Source organism: Zingiber officinale, chromosome 4A (genome assembly GCF_018446385.1).
Source record: "Zingiber officinale cultivar Zhangliang chromosome 4A, Zo_v1.1, whole genome shotgun sequence".
NCBI lineage: Eukaryota > Viridiplantae > Streptophyta > Magnoliopsida > Zingiberales > Zingiberaceae > Zingiber > Zingiber officinale.
The window spans coordinates 81,859,548-81,886,641 of record NC_055992.1 but is presented as its reverse complement, the minus strand read 5'-3'; the positions used below and the strand labels follow the sequence as shown (position 1 = coordinate 81,886,641).

General features: G+C 37.5%; 1 protein-coding gene across 7 annotated transcripts; it reads left to right on the top strand.

The window, feature by feature from the left end:
- The first annotated feature begins 1,016 nt into the window (after window positions 1–1,016).
- Window positions 1,017–26,615, top strand: LOC121970033 (protein GRAVITROPIC IN THE LIGHT 1-like). Of its 7 annotated transcripts, none has more exons than XM_042520424.1 (5): window positions 1,017–2,562; window positions 3,368–3,449; window positions 6,785–6,896; window positions 18,749–18,786; window positions 26,197–26,615. In XM_042520424.1, exon 1 carries the CDS (start codon window positions 1,135–1,137, stop codon window positions 2,449–2,451), a length of 1,317 nt encoding a protein of 438 aa, XP_042376358.1. In that variant the 5' UTR covers window positions 1,017–1,134; the 3' UTR covers window positions 2,452–2,562; window positions 3,368–3,449; window positions 6,785–6,896; window positions 18,749–18,786; window positions 26,197–26,615. The 7 variants fall into 7 exon arrangements, with proteins under 7 accessions (XP_042376358.1, XP_042376355.1, XP_042376356.1 ...); XM_042520421.1 differs by having other exon boundaries at window positions 18,749–18,812; XM_042520422.1 differs by having other exon boundaries at window positions 3,365–3,449; window positions 18,749–18,812.
- Window positions 26,616–27,094: the final 479 nt, after the last annotated feature.

Below are 27,094 nucleotides of genomic sequence, written 5' to 3'. Positions count from 1 at the left end.
TTGCGCTTTTTAATATACACTCGACAAGATCATTAGAGTCGTACGGTACTTTGAAAGTGATTAAAGACTAAATTTTTTACCATTTAGCAGTGTTGACGAAAGCAATTAAATAACAAGTATTAAACTTTAAATATTAATAATAGATGCATTATTATAGGATTAAATTATAATTTACAATATTTTTTAAAGTCATTAAATAATTCAAATACTAGTTTTAGTCAAAACTATTATGTAATAAAATTTAATCAATAATTATAATTCTTAAATATATTTGTATTTTTAAATTAATTTTTCCTAAACTTATCATTTTAATTATTTTTTTAATTTTATATATATATATATATATATATATATATATAAATTTATATCTTCTTTATTTTTTTAATAACTTTGATATATATAATAAATTTATAAGTCATTGCTAATATAACATTTATATCACTTTGTTTTATCATATATTTTTTAAAATTTTATAGTTTATGATAAATTTATAATATATTATACAAATTTTTAAAATTTATGATTCGATACATATTTTATTTATAAAATAATTTTATAATTTTTTATTTTGACCAAATAGAATTACAATCCTATCAGAAAAATACTTTGTATGAAATAAGAATCATTAAGGGGTGCTTGTTTGATTTTTGCCTAGCCCCCGTGACTATGATGTAACGGTAAAGTATTTAGGTTGTGATTCAAGCTAGAGTTATGACGAATTCGTAAGAATTTTTTTTCTAAATGGAGCACACAACTAAAGGCTGTGAGTGCTTCTCGATTTATCCTGATAATTAATAGGAAATTTTTATAGGATCGGATCGATCATCCCAGACTCGACTTTCTCCAGCTTGGTTAATATATTTTTTTTTTGATTTTTGCCTAGATTAAATTATAAATGATGGAACATAAATAGTAAAATAAATAAAACAATAAAAATAAAATGAATGAAAAAAAAAACATTTCGTCCCCGAAAGGCTCCATAGTAACGGACTAATTACCGGGCGCGGTCGCTTTCTCGGCGAAACTTTATTCCAGGACCAAAAAGAAAAGACACATTTTGGACGAGCACTTCCCTTTCCTTCTGCAAACAGTCCCGATTCGATTTCTGAGGAGGAAGAAGAAAGAGCGAACGCGATGCTTCAGAAGTTTGCTTTAGCCTTCAAGACCAAGACCATCGAATTCTTCGCCGAGGACGAGGAAGCGGAGGAAGACGACGACACTGCAGCGCCCGCCGACCCTAAGTCAGAGGAGATCATCACCGGCCAGCGCGTCGTGGTCCTGAAGCCCGATCCTGCCCCGCGTCCTGACCCCCAAGCCCTAGCCGCCGCCGCACTTGCCACTTTTTCTTCTTTCCAAGCCGCTTACCTCCTCCTGCAAACCGCCCAATCGCCCTTCGTTCATGACGATCTGCGCTCCGCCGACCGCACCGCCGTCTCCCACCTCCGCCGCTTGTCGGAGCTCAAGCGCACTTACCTTGGCCTCGGATCGACTCCCTCCCTCTCTCTTTCTTCCCATCTGGAGACGCAGGTGCAGGAGAACCAGGATCTACTGCGCTCCTTCGAGGCCCTCGTCAATCGCCTCCAGTCCGACATCGACGGCAAGGATCCCGAGGCCGCCGCGCTTGAGAAGACGCTTGCTGACCTCAACGCGGACTGTGCGAGGCTCGCTCACCGACTCGAGCGCGCCTGTATGCCGGCGGAGGATAAGGTCGAGGCGCTGCTCACGGTCGGGGTCTTCGATTCCGTACTCAGGGACACCTGTCGGGTCACTCATCGTTTCGCCCGGATTTGGGTCGATTCGATGAAGATTCCCGGATGGGATTTGCGTGCCGCTGCGAACTGCATCTGCCCGGACGTCAACTATGCGAAGCCACGGCATTTTCGATACGCTCTCCTGTCCTACGTCTGCTTGGGTATGTTTGAAGGCTTCGATTCCTATGACTTCTGCGAAGATAGAACTGGAGTTGAATTGAACAACATTGATGTCACCATTCGAAGAAATGACTCTTTGCAGCAATTCATCGATCATTCCGCTCTTGATCCAATGGAGACAATGCGAGATTTCCCAAGTTGTGATTTTGCAAACTTCTGCCAGAAGAAGTACACAAAGCTCATCCATCCAGGCGCCGAATCATCTCTTTCGAGGAATTTAACTACAGAAGACTTAGCACTGAGGCAGTCCAGTCCCCTGTATGAGCCGTTTGTGACCATGGCCAGCTCCATGTGGACGCTTCACAAGTTGGCCTGGGCATATGATCCTGTGGTGGAAATCTTTCAGGTTGCCCGAGGGACTGAGTTCTCTATGGTTTTCATGAAGAACATTGTTGGTAAGGTAGACATGACGTGCATTGATCATCAGAGTGCTAAACCAAAAGTTGGGTTTACTGTTGTTCCTGGATTTCGAGTTGGCAACACAGTTATCCAGTCTAGGGTTTATCTGGATGGCTCATAGCATATAAATAGTTCCATATTCATTTGTAACTCAGATACTTTGAAGAAGTTCCCTTGTTGTATTGGATATTAGCTGAAACGGCATTAACAAGCTTGTGTCATTATTCTGAAGGTCAGCAAAGTTTAATGGAAAATACATTTTATATTTGTTTCAATAGCATTATTATTTTTAGTGGAAATTTCTTATTCTTAACAATTACATGATTGAGGATGCCATTCTCTTGCTAATGGGACCACTGTAATGCTGTCTTTGTCAAATTTAAGCTATTCCATCTTTTTGTGCTTAGCAGATAGATGCATTTGTTATTTCTTTCGAACTCAACTGTATGCATGTCTTATTCTACTAATCAATTTGAAAGAATCTACGGTAAAGAATAGAGCTTTTGTGGTCGGAAGTTTAAGCGGCGAACAAGGTACCAGTCATCAGAGTTGTTCTCAAACTTTGGCTGGTTGGTTATTAGCCAATTTTTTTAGACATACAGATAAGTTTTTTTCTGCATATTTGAGGAAGAAAGTGTCAAATACCTTCATTTTTTTCCTGAAAGTTTATGCAGTCCAATCTGGTTTCTGGCAATATTTGTAAGTTACAAGACACCTGAACCATTTGCTAGTGGTAATGCAGTTATGGAAAAGCAAGTTATTTCATTTTGTCCCCATTTTTGCACACACACACATGAATGCCTTTGGTTATCTTGACATTAGGTTTTATGTCATGCAATTTATAATACATTTTTTTGTTGCAATTTTATACCTGCTTACAATGAATGTGCAGTGGTAAAATTTTTGTTGCAAGTTATAAGACATCTATGTGAATCATTATGCAGTGGTAATGTAATTATGAAAATGCAAGTTACTTCAATTTGTCTGTCTTTCATTGTTGTTTGACTTCTTTGAAACGTGCTATTCATTGTCAGCAGCTTGAGACAGGTTGAGACACACGTTTCATATGATTGAATCCAGACAACATTTCTCATACCTGTCAGCATGTGAGAGGAGCAGGTATTTCCTCTTTAATATTCCACTTTTCAAGCTGGTAGTATGATGCTCAGAAATAAGGTCCATGGTGTTCACTTCTCATTAAATTAAACGTTTTCTGAAATTTCAAGTGAACCGTGTTACTTCAGAATTTGTTCAAAGTTTTCACATGATGCCAGTAATTTCTTGTAGTGGTTTTCCACCTGTGATTTTTGACAATATCTTCAAGATACTCCAACCTAGAGAGGAAACAACTTATTCCTTCATTCCTCTTTACTTTTTCTTGTTTTGAAGTGCTTTGACAAGTTGGTCAGCATATTTTGGTGAATAACCCGATCTCCAAGCAACCTGTTAGGAGTATGCCTCTTGACATAGAAAACAGGATGAGCTACTATAATAGCACATTCTCTGCACACTTTTTTTTTCTTAAAAAGATTAATTGGAGGGAGAGTGCCTTGTCTTACTAAGTTACTAATAGTTAAATATATTGTCAAATTTCACTCAAAGTTAGCCTATTTAGAATTAAATCTAGATTTTTCTAAATCTGCATTTTATCCTAGAATCTGGATTTTCCTATATTGGATAATCTGGATTTTACCTTATAACCTGGATTTTCCTATATGGGATACCTTAAGTTTAGAATGATAATTAATGGTAATTTCCTTGCTTGTTTTTAGGAATTTGTTACTATGTTCAGCCATGTAAATCATGTGTATATTGGGATGTATTATTCTCCAATTGAAACAATGAGAAATAAGATCATTCTTCCTCAAAAATTTCATGGTATCAAACTTTGAAAAACCCTAGCCTCCATTCCTAGCCGTCCTCCATGGTTAAGTACGGCATGACAATCAAAAAATCCAACGCTCTACCTCTGAAGTATCTTCTCATTCTCATCAAATATCTACTCCTAGATTTTGGAAATTCTGGAAACTCTGAAAATATCTCTTCTCATCACCAACCATAAATTCAATGGGCAAAACTTTCTGACCACTGATAGTGCGGAATGTAGAAATATTTGTCAACACTAGAGTGGGAGAGGATGAATAGTGTACTTGTAGTTAAAATTTTTCTATCTCTTGCTAGCAAGACCACACACATATTAGAAGACAAATAAAACATGCACTCATAAGGGACACAATATTTTACTTGGTTCATAACCCCTTTCTCTTCTTTGGTATAAGGTCGGAGGTGGAGAAACCTCATATACAAAGTTAGAATAATAAGATAATAAGAGGAGACTTTTGACAATAAGGTACCTTTAAGCCTCAAGCCCTCTTTTAAAGCCTCTGGTCTCCAATTGTTGACATGATAAAGTAGCATTTCTTTGGTCGCCTGAAAGCCCTTTCGGTTGCTCCAATCTTGCTCAATCAAGGCCTCGGCCTTATCCACGAATAGGTATCTCTTATCCGATCTAGCGATGTGGCACCCTTCTAGTCATCTGCACCATCTAAAGTCACCTAGACGGTCAATCTGAATCTCTAATCGTTTGACTCGACCTTATGTTCCATGTGTGCTTCTAGTTGTCTAGAGGTCCTTTTAGTCGCTCGAACCACCCAAACCGCTTAGATCTCAAACCTATTTAAAGAGTAATCTCTGTAGTACATAGGGTTGCCTGGACCCTTTTCGATCGCCCAAAGGCTCATCGCCTAGAACCTTGTTCTGATAGACTTAGTCCACTACAACTTAGAGTGCCTAAGTTAAGTTTCTACCCCTCGTCTTGAATACAATTTACTCAACTCGGTTCATCAACTTACCTTGCACAGACTTCCTCCTGGCTTCTTGTCCCTATGCATTGAGCCCTTCCAGCTCACTCCCCGTGCATCCTGTTGTCCCCACCGACCTACTCTTTTGCCAAACTACTCATACCTTTGATACATCGAACTCGTCAGCTTCCTTCTAGTGCTTTTCTTCTTGCTCGCTTTCTCTTGGGTGTCCGATACCATCCTTCACCATATTCCATCATATTTTCAGTCATCATATACGTATGTGTTCTTTTAAGTCCCTGCATACTTAGACACACATATCAAAAACATAACAAGGCCTAATTTAAACTTACTTGACCAAACATTAAAACTGTGGTAGAGACCACTTGGGGCTCCAACGATCTCTCCCTCAACCATTCAAGGTACTAACAGTCTCAATCCGATAGGATGTTCATCGGCAAAGGCAAAGAACATTATTTAACAAGTGAGATTCTAATTCTGAAAAAGGACGATCCATATTACAAGATGTGGAAGGTCAAAAATCATCTTATCATGTCATGGCTCATAAATTCAATGAATGTGATGTGAATTTTCTTCTCTACGAGACTGCACAATAAATTTGTGAAGTTATTCGAGAGACTTATTTCAGTTCTGAGAATTACATGGGAGTTGTTTGCAGTTGAGTCAATCCTTCATGATTTACGACAGGGAAACCTCACAATGATGCAACGTTTCAACACACTCATCTGTCATTGGCAACAATTAGACATCTTTGAGAGCCATAGATAGAAGTGCCCCGAAGACAATGCTCACAAAATAGTGGAGCAGAAGAGGATATTTAAGTTCCTACTGGGATGAAACAAGAATTTAGATGATGTTAGAGACTGAGTGATGGGAACTAAGTTTATTTCGAGCCTTCGAGAGGCATTTTTTGAAGTTTGTTGTGAGGAAAGCAGGAAAAAGGTCATGATGAGTAGTCAACATCCATCTCTAACATTGGAAGGATTTGCACTTGCTGCCCATGTCCCCGTCTCCAAATTAGCAAGATACTCGTCAACAAAGGAAGGGAAGGCCCTGGTGTGATCTCTGTGCTAAACATGGTTACACCAAGGACGCATGCCGGAAGATACACAATAATCTAGCTGAGTAGAAATATAAATTTTTTTGACAGAGATAGCTGTACCAACTCAACCAATGTAGTTGAGGACCCGTTGGCCACCACTAAATCAAGTCCGTTCACCAAGGAACAACTTGAAGTGCTCCAGAAGCTTCTAAATAACACACTTTTTGAGCATGCTACTCCTAACCCATCCACCGGCATGCATGCACAAGTAGGTAACATGTTCTGCATTCTCAGTGTGGGCTAAACGTTCAAAACATTGGATTATTGACTCAAGGCATCAGATCATATGACGGGGGGATAAGTCTCTCTTTCATGATTATCAATCATATCGCACTAATCTTACTAAGCGCATTGCCAATGGTTCTTTGTCCAAGGTGGTCACGACTGGATCTATTCAACTCTCACCCGAAATTACTTTAAAATTCATGCTTTATGTCCCTAAACTTGAGTGCAACTTCATGTCCATTAATAAGTTGACTTGTGATCACAACTATTTTACTAAATTTCTTCCAAATGTGTTTGTTTTTTAGGAATTGGGTTTGAAGAAGAGGATTGACACTGCTAAGATGTGCTATGGTCTTTATCTCTGCAACACACCTCAACCTATGGAAGTCTTAGTGGTGAATAGTGATTTTTCTAAGGGTAAGTCAGTTTGTTATTCCAATCCTAAGTCTCTCTTTAATTCAAGTACCAATAAAGATAGTGAAGTTATGTTATGACATTATCGGTTAGATCATCCAAACTTTATGTATCTTGAAAGGTTGTTTCCTCACTTATTAATCAATACAACAACCAAGCTTTATCTCATTCCATGGAGTCTGTTATATGGAACTTTCTACGCTATTTGGTTATATCCCTTACTATATCATCATCTATACAACAACAAGTCTTATCCCACTATGTGGGGTTGACTATATGAATCCTTATATGCCATTAGGTTTTATCCCCTACTATATCATAATCTATATTTCAATACATTTTATCTTATTTTATTATTGCTAACCAAGCTTTTTTTATCTTCCTTGTTTGATGTGCATATTTATCATAGTTTATATCCCACTGGAATATTTTTGGTCGTCTAAGTATATGTTCATACCATCTTAAATGTGTATCTCAGAGTTTTTCCTCAGATGCAACTTCACTTTCTCTTTAATGTTCTCATTTCTTATCCTGCCCATTCTCGTATGTCGACACATCCACCTTAACATTCCCATCTTTGCAACTCTGATTTCTACTCGTGTGTTCAAGTCATAGCTTAATATTCAGCTCCATATAACATAGCAGGTCTAACAACCATTTTGTAAACTTTCCTTTAAGTTTCAGAGGGACTTTGCGATTATATAAAACACCCGAGGCTCTTCTTCATTTCAACTTGTATTGTATGTAAGATATCTCTCTCAATCCTTCAATCATTTTGCAAAAAATAATTCTAAATACTTAAAACTTACGTCTAATATTGCTACTAAACTTAAATTCTATATATTATATACTTTACTAAGCCTAAAACATTTCACTTCTAATGTTTTCCGTCCATATTCGAGTTTAACATTTACTTCTTCACGCGTCTTATTGAACAAAATAATATCATATGTAAACAACATGCACTATGGTATTGTATCTTGGATGTATCCAATGAGTTCGTCCCTGATTAGTGTAAAAAGATAGGGACTTATAACTGATTCTTGATGTAACTCTATCTTTATGAGAAACACTTCAGTTAATTTGCTTGAAGTTTTTACTCTAGCCGTTATATCTGACCGTTACATCCTCACATATATCCTTAATTAGTTTAATATATGCTACGCTAACACTTTTTTTTTTCTAGAATTTTTGATATAATTTCTTTTGAGACTCTCATAAACTTTATCTAAGTTAATGAATATTATGTGTAGATCTTTTTTTTGTTCTTGATACTTTTCAATTAATTGTCTGAGAAGATGTAAGCATACATCTAAATTGATTTTCAGTCAGCATGGTCTTCTTTCTTAATCTTTCTATTACTCTTTTTTAAAGTTTTATGGTATGACTTATTAGTTTACTACTCTTATAGTTTATACAATTTTGTACGTTTCTTTTGTTTTTATATAAGGGATTAGAGTACATGCTCTTCATTAATCAACCATTTTTTTTCGTTTTAATATCAGATTAAATAACTTTATAAGCCATTCAACTTCTTGTTTCCCTAGTCACTTTTATACCTCTATCAGAATATCATTTGATCTAACTACTTTTTCATTTCGTATCTCATTTAAAACTTGCTCTAGTTTTGAAATTTGAATTTTACGATAAAAATTTAAATTTTTATACTAATTTGACTTACTTAAATTACCTAAGTTAAGTTATTCACTTAAATCGTCATTAAAAAGTTGATGAAAATAACTTTTATATCGCTCTTTTATTTGCTCATCATTTACTAGTACCCTATTGCATTAATCTTTAATATACCTTATTTGGATAAAATCTTCTGTCTAGCTATTTTATAAATATATTTTTCCCTTTCTTTTGTATCCAATTTTTAATATAAACGTTTAAAAGTTTCATTCATTGTTTTCTTAGCCTCTTTATTAGCTACTATATATTTTTTTTAGTTTTTCTTACAAGTATATAATACCTTACAGTCTCTTTATTTTTCCTTACTGTACTCTCATTCCGCCATCAAGATTCTTACTTGGTAGTGCATGTCTCTTTGATTCATCGAGTATACTTTAGCTATTATTTTCAATTTTGATACTATCTTATTGTTTGCCGTATTCGAGTTATTGTATATTTCTCCTAATACTTGTACTCCTACCCTCTTCTTAAATATGTTTTGCTTCCCATCCTTTAACTTCCACTAAATTTTAGGAGTCGTGGATATTCCTTTTATTGATACTAAAGGCATATATCCAACACTTCTAACTTATGTTGAGCAGTTAAGTTTTCTTAGGGATGAGCTTGTAATCTTTATGAATCTTTTTAACCTTCTTCCTAACCATAAAATAGTCAATTTGCAATTTATTATTTCCACTTTTGAATGTGACAAAGCGTTCTCTTTTTGTAAAAAACTGATTTGGTAATATAATATCATATGCTATCATAAAATCCAATATAGTTTTCTCATTCTTCATTTCTTGTTCCAAACCCATAACCCTATACACCTTATCATATTCCTTATTTTTTACTTCGATATGACCATTTAAATCTTCTTATATTAAAATTATTTCATTTGACGGAATATTTTATAATACTTCATTTAGGTCGCCCTAAAATCTAGATTTGGAGTCTTCATCTAATCGTGCTTATATGTTAATTACGTTAATAGTTTTTTTCTCCACTATAATCCTATCCCCTTTCTAATTGCTCCAACTTCATCCTTTAAGGAATTATCTATAACAATACCCACTCCACTTCTTGTTTTACTCCTTCCGATGTATCATAACTTAAAATCCGAGTTCTTTATCATCTTTGTCATTTCTCCTACTTATTTTATCTCTTGTACATACAAAATATTAATTATTCTTTTAATTATCATATCTACTAACTCCATTGCTTTATTCGGGAGAGTTCTTATGTTTCATGTCCCAAATACCATTAGTTTTCTTATAATATTTGTTCTTATCTAACATATGATGTGAGAACTCTTGTATATTTAACACTACACCTAAGTTATCATGGAGATATAACGGACTTTGCCGATACGTTACAGATCAAACTCTTGCATATTTAATACTACACTCGAGTTTTCATGGAGATGTAGTGGTCCTTGTTGAGTCGCTACAGTCGGACCCTGCAATGTGTTCCTTCAGGAGAATAACCTAGTATTAACAAAATAGTTTAATGGATCCATTCATTGAATATTTTTCTGAATTCAACGCTCACCGGCAACCTAATGCAACCCTCACCCTTTCACCCGGTCTTGGGACCGGCAATGACGGACTTCACTTATTTATCGGTAAAAGTTCAAAATTGTTTAAATGTGAGATTTGTTAACTTGCTAAACACGTGTTCTATCTATCTAAGTGTACTCTACCGTCCATCAAAACCATTCGCATTGATTCAAAGTGATATTTGAGGACCTTCTCAAATAAAAAATATTAATGGGACTTGGTGGTTTGTGACTTTTCTTTGAATATATTACTTATTGCCCTTGGAATTATTGACTACATTTATAGTCTTTTACGTTGACGTCCAAACCCTCCCGATATCTTGGTCAAATATATGCAGACCCAAAGAAGAAAGAGGATTGGGATTTCGTGACTTGAAGCTTGAACCTTGCCTTATTGGCCATGATACTTTGGTGGATACAGGTGAAGGAGGATGCTCTTTAGAGCAAGTAGGTGCATCATATGTACTTGAGGCAAGCGAACATATGGATTTGGGTGGTGGTGCACTCGGATTCATCGCTGATCAAGCGGTTGTTGCAGATCCGTAACCTTATCCTTACGACTACTTAGTCATCGGCAAGTGCTATGCAGAGGTTGACAGATTGATTTGAGTAGGATGGAGGTGTGGCTAGGGCTATGACTTTTTTAGGCGTCCCAATCCTAAGAAGCCCTGAGTGCGGATAGTATGGAAGCCCTACATCCGGTTACACTTTGGATGCTAGCTCAGAGACAACTTCCCACCAGAGACATATTTGACTATTTGGAGGATTGATGTTATAGGTGAGAGATGGAGATATAGGAGCACTTATTCTTTAGGTGCCCTCCTGTAGCGGTCTTGTGGCGGAGGACCCAAGAGTTGTCACATATGGAGCAGGAGATGTCTACCTACCGACGGATGCTGCGAGTCTTCTGGCGTTTCTTTATAGGAGGCCGTCTCTTGACTAAAGCTAGGTGTCAGCTTGATACACTTTGTTTGGAGAGATAGGAACAACACTTTGTTTGGAGAGATAGGAACAACACTTTGTTTCGAGAGATAGGAATAGTTATATTTTTGATGAGGCATAGTTGAAGAGTGAAAATATTTTTAGAAATGTATTCATATTTATTGGGCATTGGGAGTGTTTTCTGATATGACATTACGTCATACATGAGACACTACTTATTATTTGGTATTGTACTTTGGACTTGCTGAAGGGGAGTCTTGGCGCAACGATAAAGTTGTTGTCATGTGATCAAAAGGTCACGGGTTCGAATCCTGGAAACAACCTCTTGCAAAAAGCAGAGTAAGGCTACGTACAATGGATCTTTCCCCGGGACCCTGCATGGCGGGAGCTTCGCGCACCGGACTGTCTTTTTACTTTGGATTGGCTTTGATAAATCAATTTTACTTATAAAAAAAAAGAACTTGAATCAGACCCAATTACTATAGAAACTAGCACGGGTGAGAATGAATCGAAACAAAATGAATCGGAGGATATTCAAGTCAAAGATGATTTGGAACTACCTATTGGCGAGGAAAAGTACTTGAACATGTTCTCAACATTCAATCAAGAACTTTATATCATATGTAGGTCTTTCTCAGTCCTATAGAATATTTTTTTCAAGGCTAGATAATGTTCAAATTCCAACAAATATTCAAGAGGCTCTAAGTCGTGTGAATTGGAAACAAGTTGTTCAAGAGGAGATTATGACTTTGGAGAAAATTAGAGTATTGATTATTACTGAACTCTCACCGGGAAAGAAAACTATGAGTTGTAAATGGCTTTACCGTGCAGTATTAGGTAGATGGGATAAGGTAGATGGGAGCATTAACAGGCTCAATGCCCAATTAGTAACAAGGGGCTTTACTAAATCCTATGGTGTTGATTACTAAGAGACCTTTGCTCCTATTGTGAAGATACTCCTCTCATTAGCAGTAAACTTGGAGTGGCCACTTCATCCTCTCATTAGCAGCAAACTTGGACCAACCACTTCATCAGCTTGATATAAAGAATGTTTTTCTTAATGATGATCTTGAAGGAGAAGTCTACATGGAGATTCCTATGGGGTCTACCGATATGCAACTGCAACAACAAGGTGTGCAAGTTATTAAAGTCTTTGTATGGACTTAAATAATCTCCATGTGCATGGTTTGATAGGTTCTCATGGTCAGTAAAAGAACATGAATTTGTTCGGTGTCGAGCTAATCTCTTTATGAAGCGTTCTCTTAGGAATAAACTAGTCATCCTCATTTTAACCAGAGATCATGAGTAAAAATTAATAAAGATTAAATGATCCTTCGTAGAAGAATTTGAAGTAAAAGACTTGATCCTCTACAATAGTTTTTGGGCATAAAAGTAGACTTGACCACGATTCGGAACTAAAAATTTGACAGTTCGGAATCGCCGATTCGTTGGTTCGACAATTCTAGGAATATCAACCCTTAACCTTCCAAGGTGGTTATAATTCATGGTTCGGAATCACTAGTTATGGTTCTTTTCACGATTCGCGACGGTTCAAAATTATCATTATTTAATTTAAAAAAATAAAAAATTATAAATTTATAAAAATAAAAATATAAAAAAGAATTTGCACTTATTTAAGTTTGTCTACGTATCTCCTTAGAGTATTAGAAAATTAAAGCCACGAGTTCGTTACTTATTTCGATAATAAAATCTATTATTTCGCTCTTTGAAAGTTATATTTCTTTTATTTTTTGTATAACTTTCCTCAATTAGAGCTTCCATACAAGTTGAAAGTAAAAGTGGATCGAGAAGAATATTATATTAAATCCTAAATCATTTTTATTTTTTGATACTAATAATTTTTTTAACATTAATAATATTATATTATAATATGATGAGACATATATATCATATAAATTATATTTTTTAATTAATTTTATATGTTCCGTGATAGTTTTCACTCTCTCTCTCTCTATATATAATTTTATTATGAAATAAATTATATACCTTGGTAAATTTATTATTGGATATATTATATAGTCAAATAGTTTTATAAACTCAATATTAAATGCATAAAATGATAAAATAAGACAATGAGTAATTAAGAGAGTTAAATTAGATTAATATATTTAATGAGTTAAAGGTTGAATAGTTCCACATTAGAGTATTCAAGGCAAATACGATGTAAAATAGTTTTACTAGAAAGGTAGAATAATCTCACATTAGAGAATTTAAGGCAAATAAGTTAAAAAGTTAGCTTTAATAGAATGTTAGAATAGATTAATTAATAGTCAATCACACCATTAATATCACTAAATTAAATAAAACACTGATTAAAAAAATATAAATAAAATTTGGCAAAAATTAAATTTGTTTAATGAACTGGCGATTAACTAGCATTGAATCACATGCTCAAACCAACAGTTGAATCAGCGATAGAACCACCAGTTCATAGGTTCGTCGGGGCTCAATCTGTATGGGTTGGACTCGTTGAACTAGGTCAATGGGTAATTGGCTCGTTGACCCGATTATGGTTCCGGCTAGGTCCCGTTCGGACTTGGTTCGAGGTCGGGTCTATATGGAAGTGACTAAATAAAAAGAATATTTCTCTCGGTGAAGTGAAAATACACCTTGATTTACTTAAAGAGAGGTATGCTAGGATGTAAACCTCCAAGCATCTGTATGGAACCTAACAAGAAGTTAGGGCATGAAGAGGAAGGAGTTCCAGTAGACAAAGGAAAATATCAACGTCTAGTGGGAAGGCTCATTTATCTCTCCCATACTCGACCAAACATTAGTTCTACATTGAGTGTCTTAAGTTTAATGGAGGAACACGTGGAAGTTGTGTACCGAATTCTTGGGTATCTAAAAATGACTCGGAAAAAGGGTTACTATTCAAGTAGAAATATAGTTTTATACTCCAACGTAGGTTGGGAAGGAAGCCGAGTAGATAGGAGGTCAACTACAGGGTATTGCTCGTTTATCTGGCGTAACCCTATAACGTGGAGAAGTAAGAAATAATCCGTGGTTTCCATAAGTAGTCTCGAGGTTAAACTAAGAGCCTTAGCAATTTGTGAAGGAATATGATAATACGAGTTATGACTGAGTTGGGGATAGAGTTTGAGAAGCAGGTGAGGCTGAAGTGTATTAATCAGTCTCATGCTTTCGTCTTTCTTCTTCACAAATAGTACTGGTGCGCCCCATGGGGAGAAATTAGTGCGAATAAATCCTTTATTTAGTAACTCTTGAATTTGATCTTTTAGTTCTTTCATTTCTATAGTGCTAGCCGATACGGTGCCTTAGAGATTGACACTGTATCTGGAATCAACTCTATGGAAAATTCAACTTCCCTCTCAGGCGGGATGCTAGCAACATCATTTGGAAATACGCTCGGAAAGTCTCTGACTACGTCGACTTCGTCAAGTGGCTGTCCAACTGAACAATGCATGCACAATTCAAATGGTTCATTCTTCATCCAATGAATTCAATGCATTTAATGCATGCAATGCATGAGCAATTCAAATTGTTCACTCCTTCCAATGCATCTAATGCATGAGTAACTCAAGTTGTACACTCCTTTTTTTTTCATGAATTCAAATTTCATGAAATCATATAACGAGTCCAACTCATTAATCATTAAATAATTCATGAAATCATATAATGAGTCCAACTCATTAATCATTAATTCAATTGATTCAATGAGTCTAATTTGAATTGGACTCAATCCAATAGCTGGATTTAATTGAGTCTTACTCAATGATTCCAATTTGAATTAGACTTGATCCAATGATTCATCATATGAATCCATTTCCATTGACTTGTTCTTTGTGTGTGACCCAATAGGTTCTTGTAACGTTGGCAATGTATCCAAATCATCATTTAAATACATAAGCAATAAGTTGTATCTAGCAAGACATCATTGCTACCCAAGTGACGAGAATGTCGAGATCCGACTTAACATTTCCGTGGCTATTATCTTGTATGACTCAATCCTTCTATCATCGATATCTAGATTGTTCAATGAGGCATAGACCGTGTCATCCTTTTATCAATCTTTATGTTTCTTAATCTCTAAGTAGACACACTCAATTAAATAACCTCAATATCGCATATTGACTCATTTAAGCATGACTATGCATTCTTGTGTCCTACTAATCAAGGGGCCCATAGATATCACTTCCGTCATATGGAAGGGATAGATTCCATCTACATCACTCACATCCCTCTGCATAACTTATTGCATACCCAGTGATCGACTTTATGGTCCATCATGTTACGGGTGACGTTTGACGATACCAAAGTATACAACTCCTTATGTAGGGAACCGTAGTGACTTCAGGTCTAAGGACTATTCATACTAATAGTCAAGAATGTTTATGACAGTCATATAACGATCCATGAAACATTCTCATGGCGGGTCATTCAGTATATATTCTCTAATATATACCCATGTGTCAACCTGATATCTCATATCCATAACTTGTGAGATTAAGTCATCTGCTGACCTACATGCTAGTCTTAACGCATTAATATTATCCTTGCATATTAATGTTTGATTAGGAATAATTAAGAGTAGTGTTCTATGTATATCTACAATATCTTACTATCAATTCAACCAATTGATATGTTGTAGATTAGAACCTCCTACTCTAGGACATTATTATACTTATTCATTCGGCACTAAATTGAAATAAATATAATAACCAACTTCGCCTTTATTAATAATGAAATATGTTACAAAAGGAGCCCTTTATAATCATCTCATAATTGGTACTAGGGCTAATACTAACAAACGCATCCTGTCTGCTATCCATAAACTTGAATATTACCTCCAGTGATCTAATCCATCCCTCCGCCACGAATGGATTGCCAGAGAAATCCTTGGGGTCCATCCGCTTGAAGCATTTGTATATTGCTTCTAGTTGAACCTTGTGAATAGTTTTAGTGTGCTGCTCCAACAGTCTTGCCGTACCTTCTAGCAGACGGGTGCTAGCATCTAAGGGTGGAGGCGGTGCCTCATGCCTCACCTTCGATGGAGGTGGAGGTGTTGGCGCCTCCTCATGCCTCCCCTCCTCCGACACTCTATTTCTCCTCACGTACCGCCTAGGGGGCATCTCTGTACATATCCAAACCAGAAAGAAAAAGAAAACAACACATAAACCGCATGTATAAATGAACGTCTCATCGCTAAGTTCTTGCATTTCCCAGAGTACTTATTCGAGCCTAAAGAAAATGTATACACTAAACTTTTAAACTTACAAATGTTGAGGCTTAACTTCTTGAGCTTCTCGTAACCGGCAGTAGGTGCAACCCTTAATCAGGACTATTCGCTCTGATATCAATTGAAACACCCTAGAACTTATACCATTCATAACCATCTAGTCAAAACATACGTCTAAATCGAGTTCAGCTTAGACTCCAACCAAATTAAACATACATCATAGTAGTAGAACAAGGAAAAGATACTCCAATGTAAAAGAAACAACCCAAATATAAAACAAGTCAGTACATGGACTTGGGACAATGGAAAGAACCTAAACCGTCTTCTTCAACCAAAAAAAAAATAAACAACTCGGATTAAAGCAAACCAATGTCTTAATGCATAATGAACCTAGTCTTCTAGAAGAGTGTGGTTAGGTGTGCACTGTAAGGTACGAGCGAGCTCATCCGTCAAGTCCCTTTGTCTCCTCATTACCTATACCAAGGGACCTAGTGAGTCTAAAGACTCATCAAATTCAAACATTTTAAGAAATAAGCATACATTCACATGCTTTTAAAAGAATGCCTTCAAGATTTACAAGTTAAACATTGCTGACATTTAGTCCCATAGGCCTTCAACTTTAATAAAATAACATTAAACATTAACTTTTAACGTCAAAATATTTAGATGAGTTCATATCATTGAATGAGGCCTCTTTTACCTCAACCTCTAATCGTTTGACCAAACTTTTATCCTAGTACTAGGTAAGGTTCATTGGACCTTTCGTAAGCCGGATTTCCTAACCCTTTGATTTGGTAAGGTTCACTGGACCTTCTTAAGTCGAATTTCCTAACCTTTTGGTAGGTTCACCGGACTCTTCTTAAGCCGGATTCCCTAACCCTTATATTTTGGTAAGATTCATTAAACCCTTCTTAAGCCGGATTCCCTAACCCATCGCATAAATTCATGCAGGTCATATTAATAAACAATACATTTTTACTTTTCATGCATAGAAGGTCATTGCTAAGAGTATATAAAGTTTATTCGCATAATAACGGAAAAACAACTAGTATACATGGAAAGTAACTAAAATAGAAATGTTGTTTAAGGACCCTACCTCATGCTCCCCTATCCTCTCTTCCTTGGACATAAAACCTTACCTCGCGCCTCCCCCTCTCACCCCCTTCCTCCCTCACCCGAACAGTACTAGCAAAGCCCCAACAAAGCCCCAACAAAGGTCTTCCTCCCTCACCCGAACAACACAGATTTTCAGCCCTCTTTCCTCATCCAACTTCGTCTCGATCGTCAGTTGAATCTTCCCAAAATCTTAGCTTATTTCCCTCACCTGAACAACACAGATTTCTAGCCCTTTTCCCTCATCCAAATTAGTCCCGATCATCAGTTGAATCTACCCAAAACCTCAGTTTACTTCCCTCACCCGAACAAACACATAAAAACCCCAACCTCCTCCTTCCTCCCTCACCCGAACAATCTCCAATAAATTCCCAGCAGAACAAGAACGTCTCCCTCATCCATCCAGTAGGAGAAATTTTGGTGCAAAAGCAAACATTAAAACTTCTTTATTTCATCGTAGGAATCGAAGGAAGCACGACCTTGAGAAAACATGCTCATGACATCAAATTTGTATACTACTAACCATCTAGTGTAGAAAACAAAACGAAAGAAACCTTCTTCAAAATAACATACTATGATCCCTACGGTGCAGTAAATGCAAAAACAACATCCTTGCCTTGAGATTTTTTGTAGGGAAACGACCTTAGGCGCCCCGACACGGCTCAACTTGGGGGTTCGGATTTGAGGGAAAGGAGTGGCGACAACTTGTCAAGGAAGGGGAAGGTTTCCGATGGGTGGGGGTGGTGGTGGTAGCTGCTGGCTTCAAAGGGGGAAGGGAAGGGGAATGATAAAAAAAACCCTTAGAAATCTTTAGGGTATATATATATAGTAAGCCGGGTCGGGTTCATTAATCTATTAACATATTAATTACTTAACCCATAACTCTTGATTCATTTAAGTGAACCGGATTTTTTTTTTTTACGCTACACATCTTCTTTCTGATGATGGCACCAATTTAATTGTTTCCACAGCACACATCAAGATTTCCATTGCACCTTTGCTTTCAAAAGAGCAACTGAGTAATCACTAGCAATGTCTTTTATAACTCTTTGCAACCTCAGGACTCTTGATATAAGTAACCTGTTCGCTAAGGCATACTATAGGTCAGAAATCTACAGGTGCACTTTCCTCTTTTTTAGGTGTCAAAGGTGATATAAGCAAAGTTCATCCTGTCAATTTGAAGTATTCCTTCAAGAAAGTGTTGAAGAATTTCAAGCACATCTTTAATGATTTCCCAGTATCTTCTACTGAACTATGTGTTGGACCTTTCTAGACATGAAGCTTTAATTTGCTAAGTTCATTTATAGCAGGTTCAATTTCAGTGCTATCGTAAGATGTAACATGTCCTTGCAGGTACTATAGGATCTCTCTAAATAAATCTGCGCTTTAAGGTACGAAAGGGGAGTTGGTTTCACAGGTCAGTTAATTTTTGTAGCATTCTGTATAAACTAAGAGTGATTTCACTGTCCAAGGTAAACTGTTCCTTTTCTGTATGAATACTATTAATCTCCAGTTTCCTTATATCTTATGCCACTTTCTGAAAGTAGGTGTTTTCAATTCTTTCACATGCAACTCTGCCATTGAATGTTTTATCAAGGTCTGTATCTTCACGGAAATAGGTACATGTATATATAAAATCGATTTGAGAGGGAAACTCTCAAACCGAACATCAGACCATACAGCATATCAAGGAGCTTATCCTCATAAGTGAGGGAACTCCCTTCTCATCACTCAAGTCACTTACATATTCCTCCTCTCTACATCATGCATGCATAAAACAAAGTCAACACTACCTCCAATCATACTCACACACCACTTTCTCACACTTGCATGCTAGTTACCAAGCATACCAAGCCTTTCATGGTGTGATCCAAATTCCCAAACCGTGGACAGCAATCCAAAGTCACATATGCAAGTCAACACCAAGTGCAATCATCAAATCAATCTTCGGACAGCAATTGTATTGTGCTTCAAAATTTGTACAGCAGATGCAGAATTCGGACAGCATCTCAAAACTTCGGACAGCAGTAAACCGCAGTTTATCAAAAGCATAGCTTGGATTCATCAAGATTATCACTCCACCATAGATCGTCACCCCACTTTTAGCAAGCGGTCAGCTATCAACGGATTTACGATGTCTTTACCGCGAGCCGTTTGCTGCGGACTAGATAGGCCTTTATGGTGGACCTATGCACCCTCCTGGGCTTTTTGGCAAAGCCCCAGCCGTCAACGGATTTAGTGTTGTCCTTACCGCGAGCCGTTTGCTGCGGACTAGATAGATCGTTATGGTGGATCTATTCACCCTCGTAGGCTTTTTGGCAAAGCCCCAGCCGTCAACGGATTTGACAATGTCTTTACCGCGAGCCGTTTGCTGCGGACTAGATAGATCATTGTGGTGGATCTATTCACCCTCTTAGGCTTTTTGGCAAAGCCCCAGTCATCAACGGATTTGACTTTGTCTTTACCGCGAGCCGTTTGCTGCGGACTAGATAGACCAATAACGGTGGATCTATTCACCATCCAATCAACATGTGTCCAAACCAATCAACATGTGTCTTCAACGTTGAAAGATATTCCAAGCATTCCAAGCATTCCAATCTCCAACGCCACATCATCTTTATCTCCACCGAATTTATATATGCATTCTTTGTCAATGAAAACCAATTGCCGAATAAAGCAAATAATAAAACCACGTTCTTGTTAATTTCTTTCGCCGATGAATTTCTTTCGCCGATTAATTCTTTCGCCGATGAATTCCCCACAACATCTATAGATTTTCCTTTGGATGGCATTTCAACAGAACACGGACATAATCCAACATCACTTTCTAGATAAGTCGATAAAACGATAAACATGAAGTTGAACTTTGCGCAACATTCTGTCAACATCAGGAACCATCCCCTCATAGCGACATCTGTTACGGGCTTCCCACAGAACATATATCATACTAGAAACTCCAAGATACCGAGCTTTCATTCTCCGTCTTGCTCCTTTATAGTGCTGACCAAGAATGTGAAAGAGCTCGACCACTGAGTTAATATCATGATTTATCTCTAGCCAACTTCTCACCTTATTCCAAAGAGCACGTGCATCAGAGCAGTTAAAGAACAAGTGATCATTCGTCTCTTCTCAATCGTGATAGAGCACACATGTCTTATTTTCTTCATATGCCAATCTATCAGTTGTTTGTAGCTTCCCATGGGCAAGTAACCAAAGAAAGAAACGATGCTTCGGCATAATTTCCGGCCTCCAAACCATAGATGCCCACGCCACTTCCGGACCTCTCGGCATAAAGAAGCCATATGCATTTGCAGTTCCTTTGTTTTCCGTCGCAAACCACTCAACCAACAAACTGCTCGCTTCACCACTACCACTTGTAGCCTCTTGGATTTTGTTCCGAATGCCCACAAGTCTTTTGATAAGCGGAGAGTCCGAAGCTTTGATCTTCCATTGCCAAAAGTTAACTCCTTTGATATAATGATGGTGCACCCATCTTACCCATAGCGAATCCACGTTACTTTGGATCTCCCATAATGTTTTGCTAAGAAGAGCCTCATTCCATGCATGAAGGTCACGGAGTCCATAACCACCATCTTGTTTCGAAAGACATAAAGTGGTCCAAGAAATAGGAGGATGCTTTGAAGACCACACAAATGCACGACATATAGATTTGATCTTATCAATGACACCACCGGGAATGGGGAGCATCGAAAGCCAGTAACACTCCACCCCTTGAAGCACCGTCTTCACCAATTCCAAGCGCCCCGCATAAGATAAGGTATGCTTTGGCCAAGAATTAATTTTCTTTGCAATATTATCAAGTAATGGCCCATAATTTGCAATCCGCAACTTCTCCGCCGCTAATGGAATCCCCAAGTACCGGAATGGAAATGTACCCTCTTGGAACCCGATAAGTTGGAGCAAACGGTCCTTCATTCTATCATCAATCCCCGCCATATACATATGAGACTTTAAAGAATTGGCCCGTAGTCCTGCTTCATTGCCAAAAACCTCCAAACAATCGGCCAATATTTTAATTGAAGACTCATTCGCTCGGGCAAACAGCATCAAATCATCGGCATAAGCAAGATGTGTGATGCCAACCTCTTTACACTTAGGATGAAAGTGAAAAGAAGGCATCATGGAAGCGACCTGCAACCTGCGAGATAATACCTCTATGCACAAACCGAAAAGTAGAGGAGATAGGGGATCACCTTGCCTTAGTCCCTGACGCCCACTAAAAAAACCATAGATACCACCATTTAGGGAAATGGAGTAAGAGGCCGTCGTGACACACTCCCTAATCCACGCACAATATCGTTGGGGAAAACCAAAACCAACGAGAGCTTCCATAAGAAAATCCCAATCTACTGTATCAAAAGCCTTCTGTAAATCAACCTTTATCATACATCTCGGGGATATTCGTTTACGCGCATACTTCCGTAGCAACTCCTGAGTGAGATTAATGTTATCTCCAATAGAACGCCCTTTGACAAAAGCTGCTTGTGCCGGATCCAACAAGTCCCCCAAAACTCCTGCTAATCGGCCAGCCAATACCTTTGCAATAACCTTGTAGAACACATTGCAACAGGAGATAGGCCGATAATCCGTAACCCTCGGGGCATGATTCGCCTTTGGCACCAAGTATATCAATGAGTGGTTCCACTGTCTGAGGAGCTTACAATTCAGAAAAAATTCTTGAACAGCTGCGATGAAATCTGGTCCAACAATATCCCAAGACGAGGTGAAAAACTTCGCACCGTATCCATCCGGCCCTGGTGCTTTCTCGCTCCCGATGTCATATAAGGCGACTTTAATTTCCTCCACCTCCACCGGCCTGATTAAGTCCATAGATTGACCCTGAGTGAGCTTTCTTCCAGGAAGTCCACCGCTGTCCATAGGGTTGCATGCCACCTTTTGCCCAAGTAGATCATGAAAGAAGCCCACAAATTCATCTGCCACTTCACCCAAACTTGATGTCTGCTCCCCATTCTGCTTTGTGAGTGTAATAATGACATTTCTCTTGTTATTGCGCTTCACCACATCATGGAAGAATTTGGTACACTTATCTGCACTTCTCAAATAAACATTCTTCGCACGTTGCTGATAAAACTGCTTCTCCGCCTCCACAAGTAGAGTGGCCTTCCTTCTTATATCATCATAGTCCAAGGGAATTGGTCCTCCTGCTAAGACCCCTTTCTGTATCTCGTCTAACTCTGCATTTGCTCTTCTCGCCTTCTCTGAAATGTGCCCAAAGTGATTTTTATTCAACTCCCGCAACTTGCTCTTTAAACGGGTCAACTTTGCCTTAAGAATATATTGAGCATTCCCAAAAATCGGCGTCGACCAAGAGTCCAACACAAGCTCGGTGAAACCTTCTTTGAGTGACCACATATTAAGGAACTTGAAAGGTCGGTTTGGGGGTCGATCTTTCGCCAGTGTATGGATGATGGTACAAGAATGATCGGAGAGACACCCGGGCGTCGTAAACTCCGCATAAGCATCAAAATCTGCCAAAAGCCAAAAAGAATTCACCAAAGCTCTATCCAATTTACAAGAAACCGTACCATTGGTCCAAGTGAGCCGACAACCAATGGAGCGAAGATCCACCAAACCGCAGACTTGAGTAAAAATCTGGAAATCTCGCATTTCATAATTAGTGACTGGAGAGCCCCCTTGTCTATCTAATGTTGATATAATAGAGTTAAAGTCACCAAGAATCAACCATGGCTCAGATATAGATCCTCCAAGGTCCGTAAGAGCCTCCCATAATGCCCTCCGAGTAACAACAGAATGAAGCCCATAAACGAATGTCACTAAGAAATCCCTCCCGGAGACTCGACACCGAACCCGGCAATGAATGAATTGTTCGGTTGTCGAGAGAATATCCATATCAACCCTGTGTAAGTCCCAAAGAACCAGCATACGACCACGATTAGACATATCAAAATTATGTGCATGCCCCATACCTGAAAATCGCCGATGCATAATAGGATCAAGAGATGCCCCATCCAGCTTCGTCTCCAATAACGCCATCACTTGAATATCTTTCTACCTGAGGAGGTGATGCACCCCTCCATGTTTTAGGGACTTGTGGAAGCCCCTAATGTTCCAAGCAGCTATCTTCATTTGACACTATCCGCGCGGGCTGCTCGGACCCGTAGTTGTCGATCACTTTGTGGGGGCACTGTACTTCTAGTAGCTACTTTGCTCTTCCCTTTATGTCTCACAGAATCAACCTGAGACGATGCTGAAGAAGACGATCCCAATGTTACGGATGCAGCCGTGGATGATGGTGCCGAGGATGAAGGTGCCGAAGAGGATGCCGCCGAGGATCGATTTGCACCACACTATCTGTACGAGACCGATGATCTGCTGAAGAAGAAGAGGCCTCCTTGCTACTTGAAACCTCCGGTATAGTAGACAACTCCTCTTCATTCTCTGCCTCTTCATGATGTACATCCTGTGCATCCACCCCACCATGATCTGAAGGATGTACAACTGTCACAGGCTGAGGATTAGGTACCACCACAATTGCTAAATCATTCTGTGCAACTGGAGCCTCCATATTTTGCGGTTGCTGTCTCGGTCGCCATGCCCGACTTCTGGATCTCGGTTTTGATTGTCTTCTCCCCCAGTGCCCTGCTGATTTAGATCTTGCCCTCCCTGCACGATTCGGACCGCCACAGTCTTCTTTTCGGTGTCCAATCTTCTTACAAGTCTCACAGTAGTCGGGCACCATTTCATAGACAATTCGGAGATCAAGTTGTACTCCAGTAGGTAGTGTGATAGGAACCTCATAAACTCTGTCCCCAATAACCGGAACCTCCACCAAAAGACGAGCATATTCCAGCCGCTCCTTCGATCGTGTCAAACTATCTGTATCTTCAAATCCACTTGTTCATGAACCTTGTAACTGCTAGGTCACCTGCTAACTCAAACCTTAATTTCTCATAGATGGCCAATGAACTTCTCAACTAGGATTGGAATTATTCGCTGCAATTAATCATGCGTAATCATAGGTCTGTTTTCTGTTCCTACTTGCTTATTTGGCCACACTTATTTAAACTTGGTGATTTGTGATGGAAAACAGGAAGAAATGACCAATGCTTGATGATTTTCAATCACTTCAGTAACATAGTTGTTATAGTTCGTAGACACTAGTTTATGTAGGCTCTAGTTCTCGATTCATTCCTTCAATGCTATTCATTGTTTATTCCATGCTATGATATATGAAGCATTTTGGTCTAGATGTGTTCAGAAATACTAATTAGACTCTGGATCTGATTTATGGAAACTAAAATGCAACATTTTAAAAATCTTGACAAATAAAAAGAAAGACATTCTAAAATTATTAGCAATGTCTTATCAAGCATTAACATATTTTGGTGGATACTATTTGATCGAAGACCAGTTTTTTGTTCTATGCTTATTATGTGTGGGAGGGGCCTTGTCTAGGCATTTTCTCTTTAAAATGAGTATTTTATCTTTCAGGTTGGGAATTTTTAGATTATTTTTAGTACTTTTGGTTTTTTTTTTCTTGGTCTAGCTACCAAAGTGTTGATAATAATTTTTCTAGACCTGTTTAAAATTATCATTTGCATCATTTTAGGACTAAAAGTGTAAGTTTAGAATCTCGAATCTTTCTGTAGGAATAAAATTTTGTATAAAAATCTGGAATACTGAGAAGTAAAAGGTATTGTTGTCAAAATACCACATGGTCGTCAAGTTTATGAGCTAGAATGGTGAAGGTATTGGGGAATGCTAGGCTAACTTTAAGGGCCACTTTCACTTCTCTTGGAGTTTGTGACCCCATGGATCAGCTACAGTAGGTTTTGAGACCAAATTAGACAAGGAAGTTTGGTTGGAGACTTATAGTGAGCTTATCAAATCTCAACCAACCCTTTTATGAGGATTGACACAACTAAAAGATTGAGGTTTTGATAGTAATGACAATGGGGTTGGTACTTGCAATTTGACCTATTACCATGGATTCTTGACCTGCTAAATATTGTATAAATATAAAAATTAAATTATGTATCTACCTGTTTAACTAGGACACTTAAGCATAAATGAATGAGTACGTAACAACAACTGCATTCAAAATATTGTGACATGTCAACACCAAAAATCTATAAGCACGGACATTCTTATAAAACTTGTGCACGTATTCAACTCTTTCACTCATTCAAAAGAACACAGACCCTTTTCAAAAGATAACATTAAATAAGTATCAATATGCATCAAAATAAATCTGGCACTTATTCAACAACAAAAACTAGTTCAAATAATTCATTACACATGAATAACTAGAAAATGTTCTATCATAGTAGTATTTCTATGGTTTTAATATTTATTGCAAGTACTGATAGATATCTTAACTTATCCAACTATTCATATTGATAGGATAATAAATTTAAATTTTATATTTATTGTTGCATCATTGACACAATAATCCTAATCAATTAATTATTTAATGAAACATAACAAACCAAAAAGGACAATCTACCAAACAATTCAAATTATTTCTAAGCAACTGAAATCGAATTTGAAATCCAAAATTTGAATTTATTTCAATTTACATCATCATAAATGTAAGGAGTACAATGTAGGAGACTATGTGCTTGTCTACATTTGCCTTGAAGGCTTTATAAAAAACCCCGTCAAGAAGCTTCGTACTTGCTCCTCTAGTGCCTTCCAGATCGTGAGAAAGATTAGTTCTAATGCATATATTAATGATTTATCTGCTAATTTGAACATTAGTCTAATTTTTAATGTTGAGAATTTACCTTCATATCTAGGGACATCAAATCTTCCTCTGTCTGTTGGTTTGCTTATTGCTCCCATCTGCTTCACAACCCACCTTTTAGTTCGAGTGTGTTGTGAACTCTCAAATGGTGATAGCCCTTCACAAAAGCATTCAGAAGTCCCTAGTTCATTGAAAAGGACTTCCAAAGATTATGATGCTTTGATCATTGAGAACAAACTTTTACACTTGACTTCTGAGCGACTTGAAGAAATGGTGCGAAAGGGGCAACAATCACCTGATTCATCTATAGTGGCGCCACTACTTTGCATCCACATGCGATGCCATAGAATTTGATTGGGAAAGTCTTATTTACCCCACTTGATAGAGTTGAGTTCTTGCGGGGAGAATAATGTAGTTTATGAATAAATTTAAATTTGAAACTTTGAATCAATTTCAATTGTTTGGAAATAATTTAAATTGTTTAGTTATATCTTTTTTTGGTTTATTGTCTTTCATTTAAGGTAATCAATTAATCAAAAGATTATTGTGCTTGGAATTTAGTTATTTATTTCATAGTTTTTACATAGTTAAGTCAATAAAAGTAGCACAATGCCTATGTAATAGTCATCTTGCAATTAATGAGATTTTCATTATTTTTTTTTTGTGTGAATTTTTTCATCTTAAATTTGTGAATTTCTATATTGCAATTAATGCCTATGTAAGTTTGAAGGGAAATTTTTTTTATTGCTTTTATATTTTGTGTTAATTTTTTTCAGACATTAGATATATATTTTTAAAATGAAACTAATTTATAATTCTGTAGTATATGCCTCTAATTTATATAAATTTGAAATCGATTTTTTTTCTCTCTCAAATTTTCATTAAATTTTAAAATGGATTTTTTTTTACAGAAATCATATAGTCTCAAATTCCATTTTGTTTATTTTTAT

Coding starts and splice junctions, on each gene's coding strand:
- LOC121970033 (XM_042520428.1), top strand. CDS start 1,135: ATGCTTCAGAAGTTTGCTTTAGCCTTCAAGACCAAGACCATCGAATTC.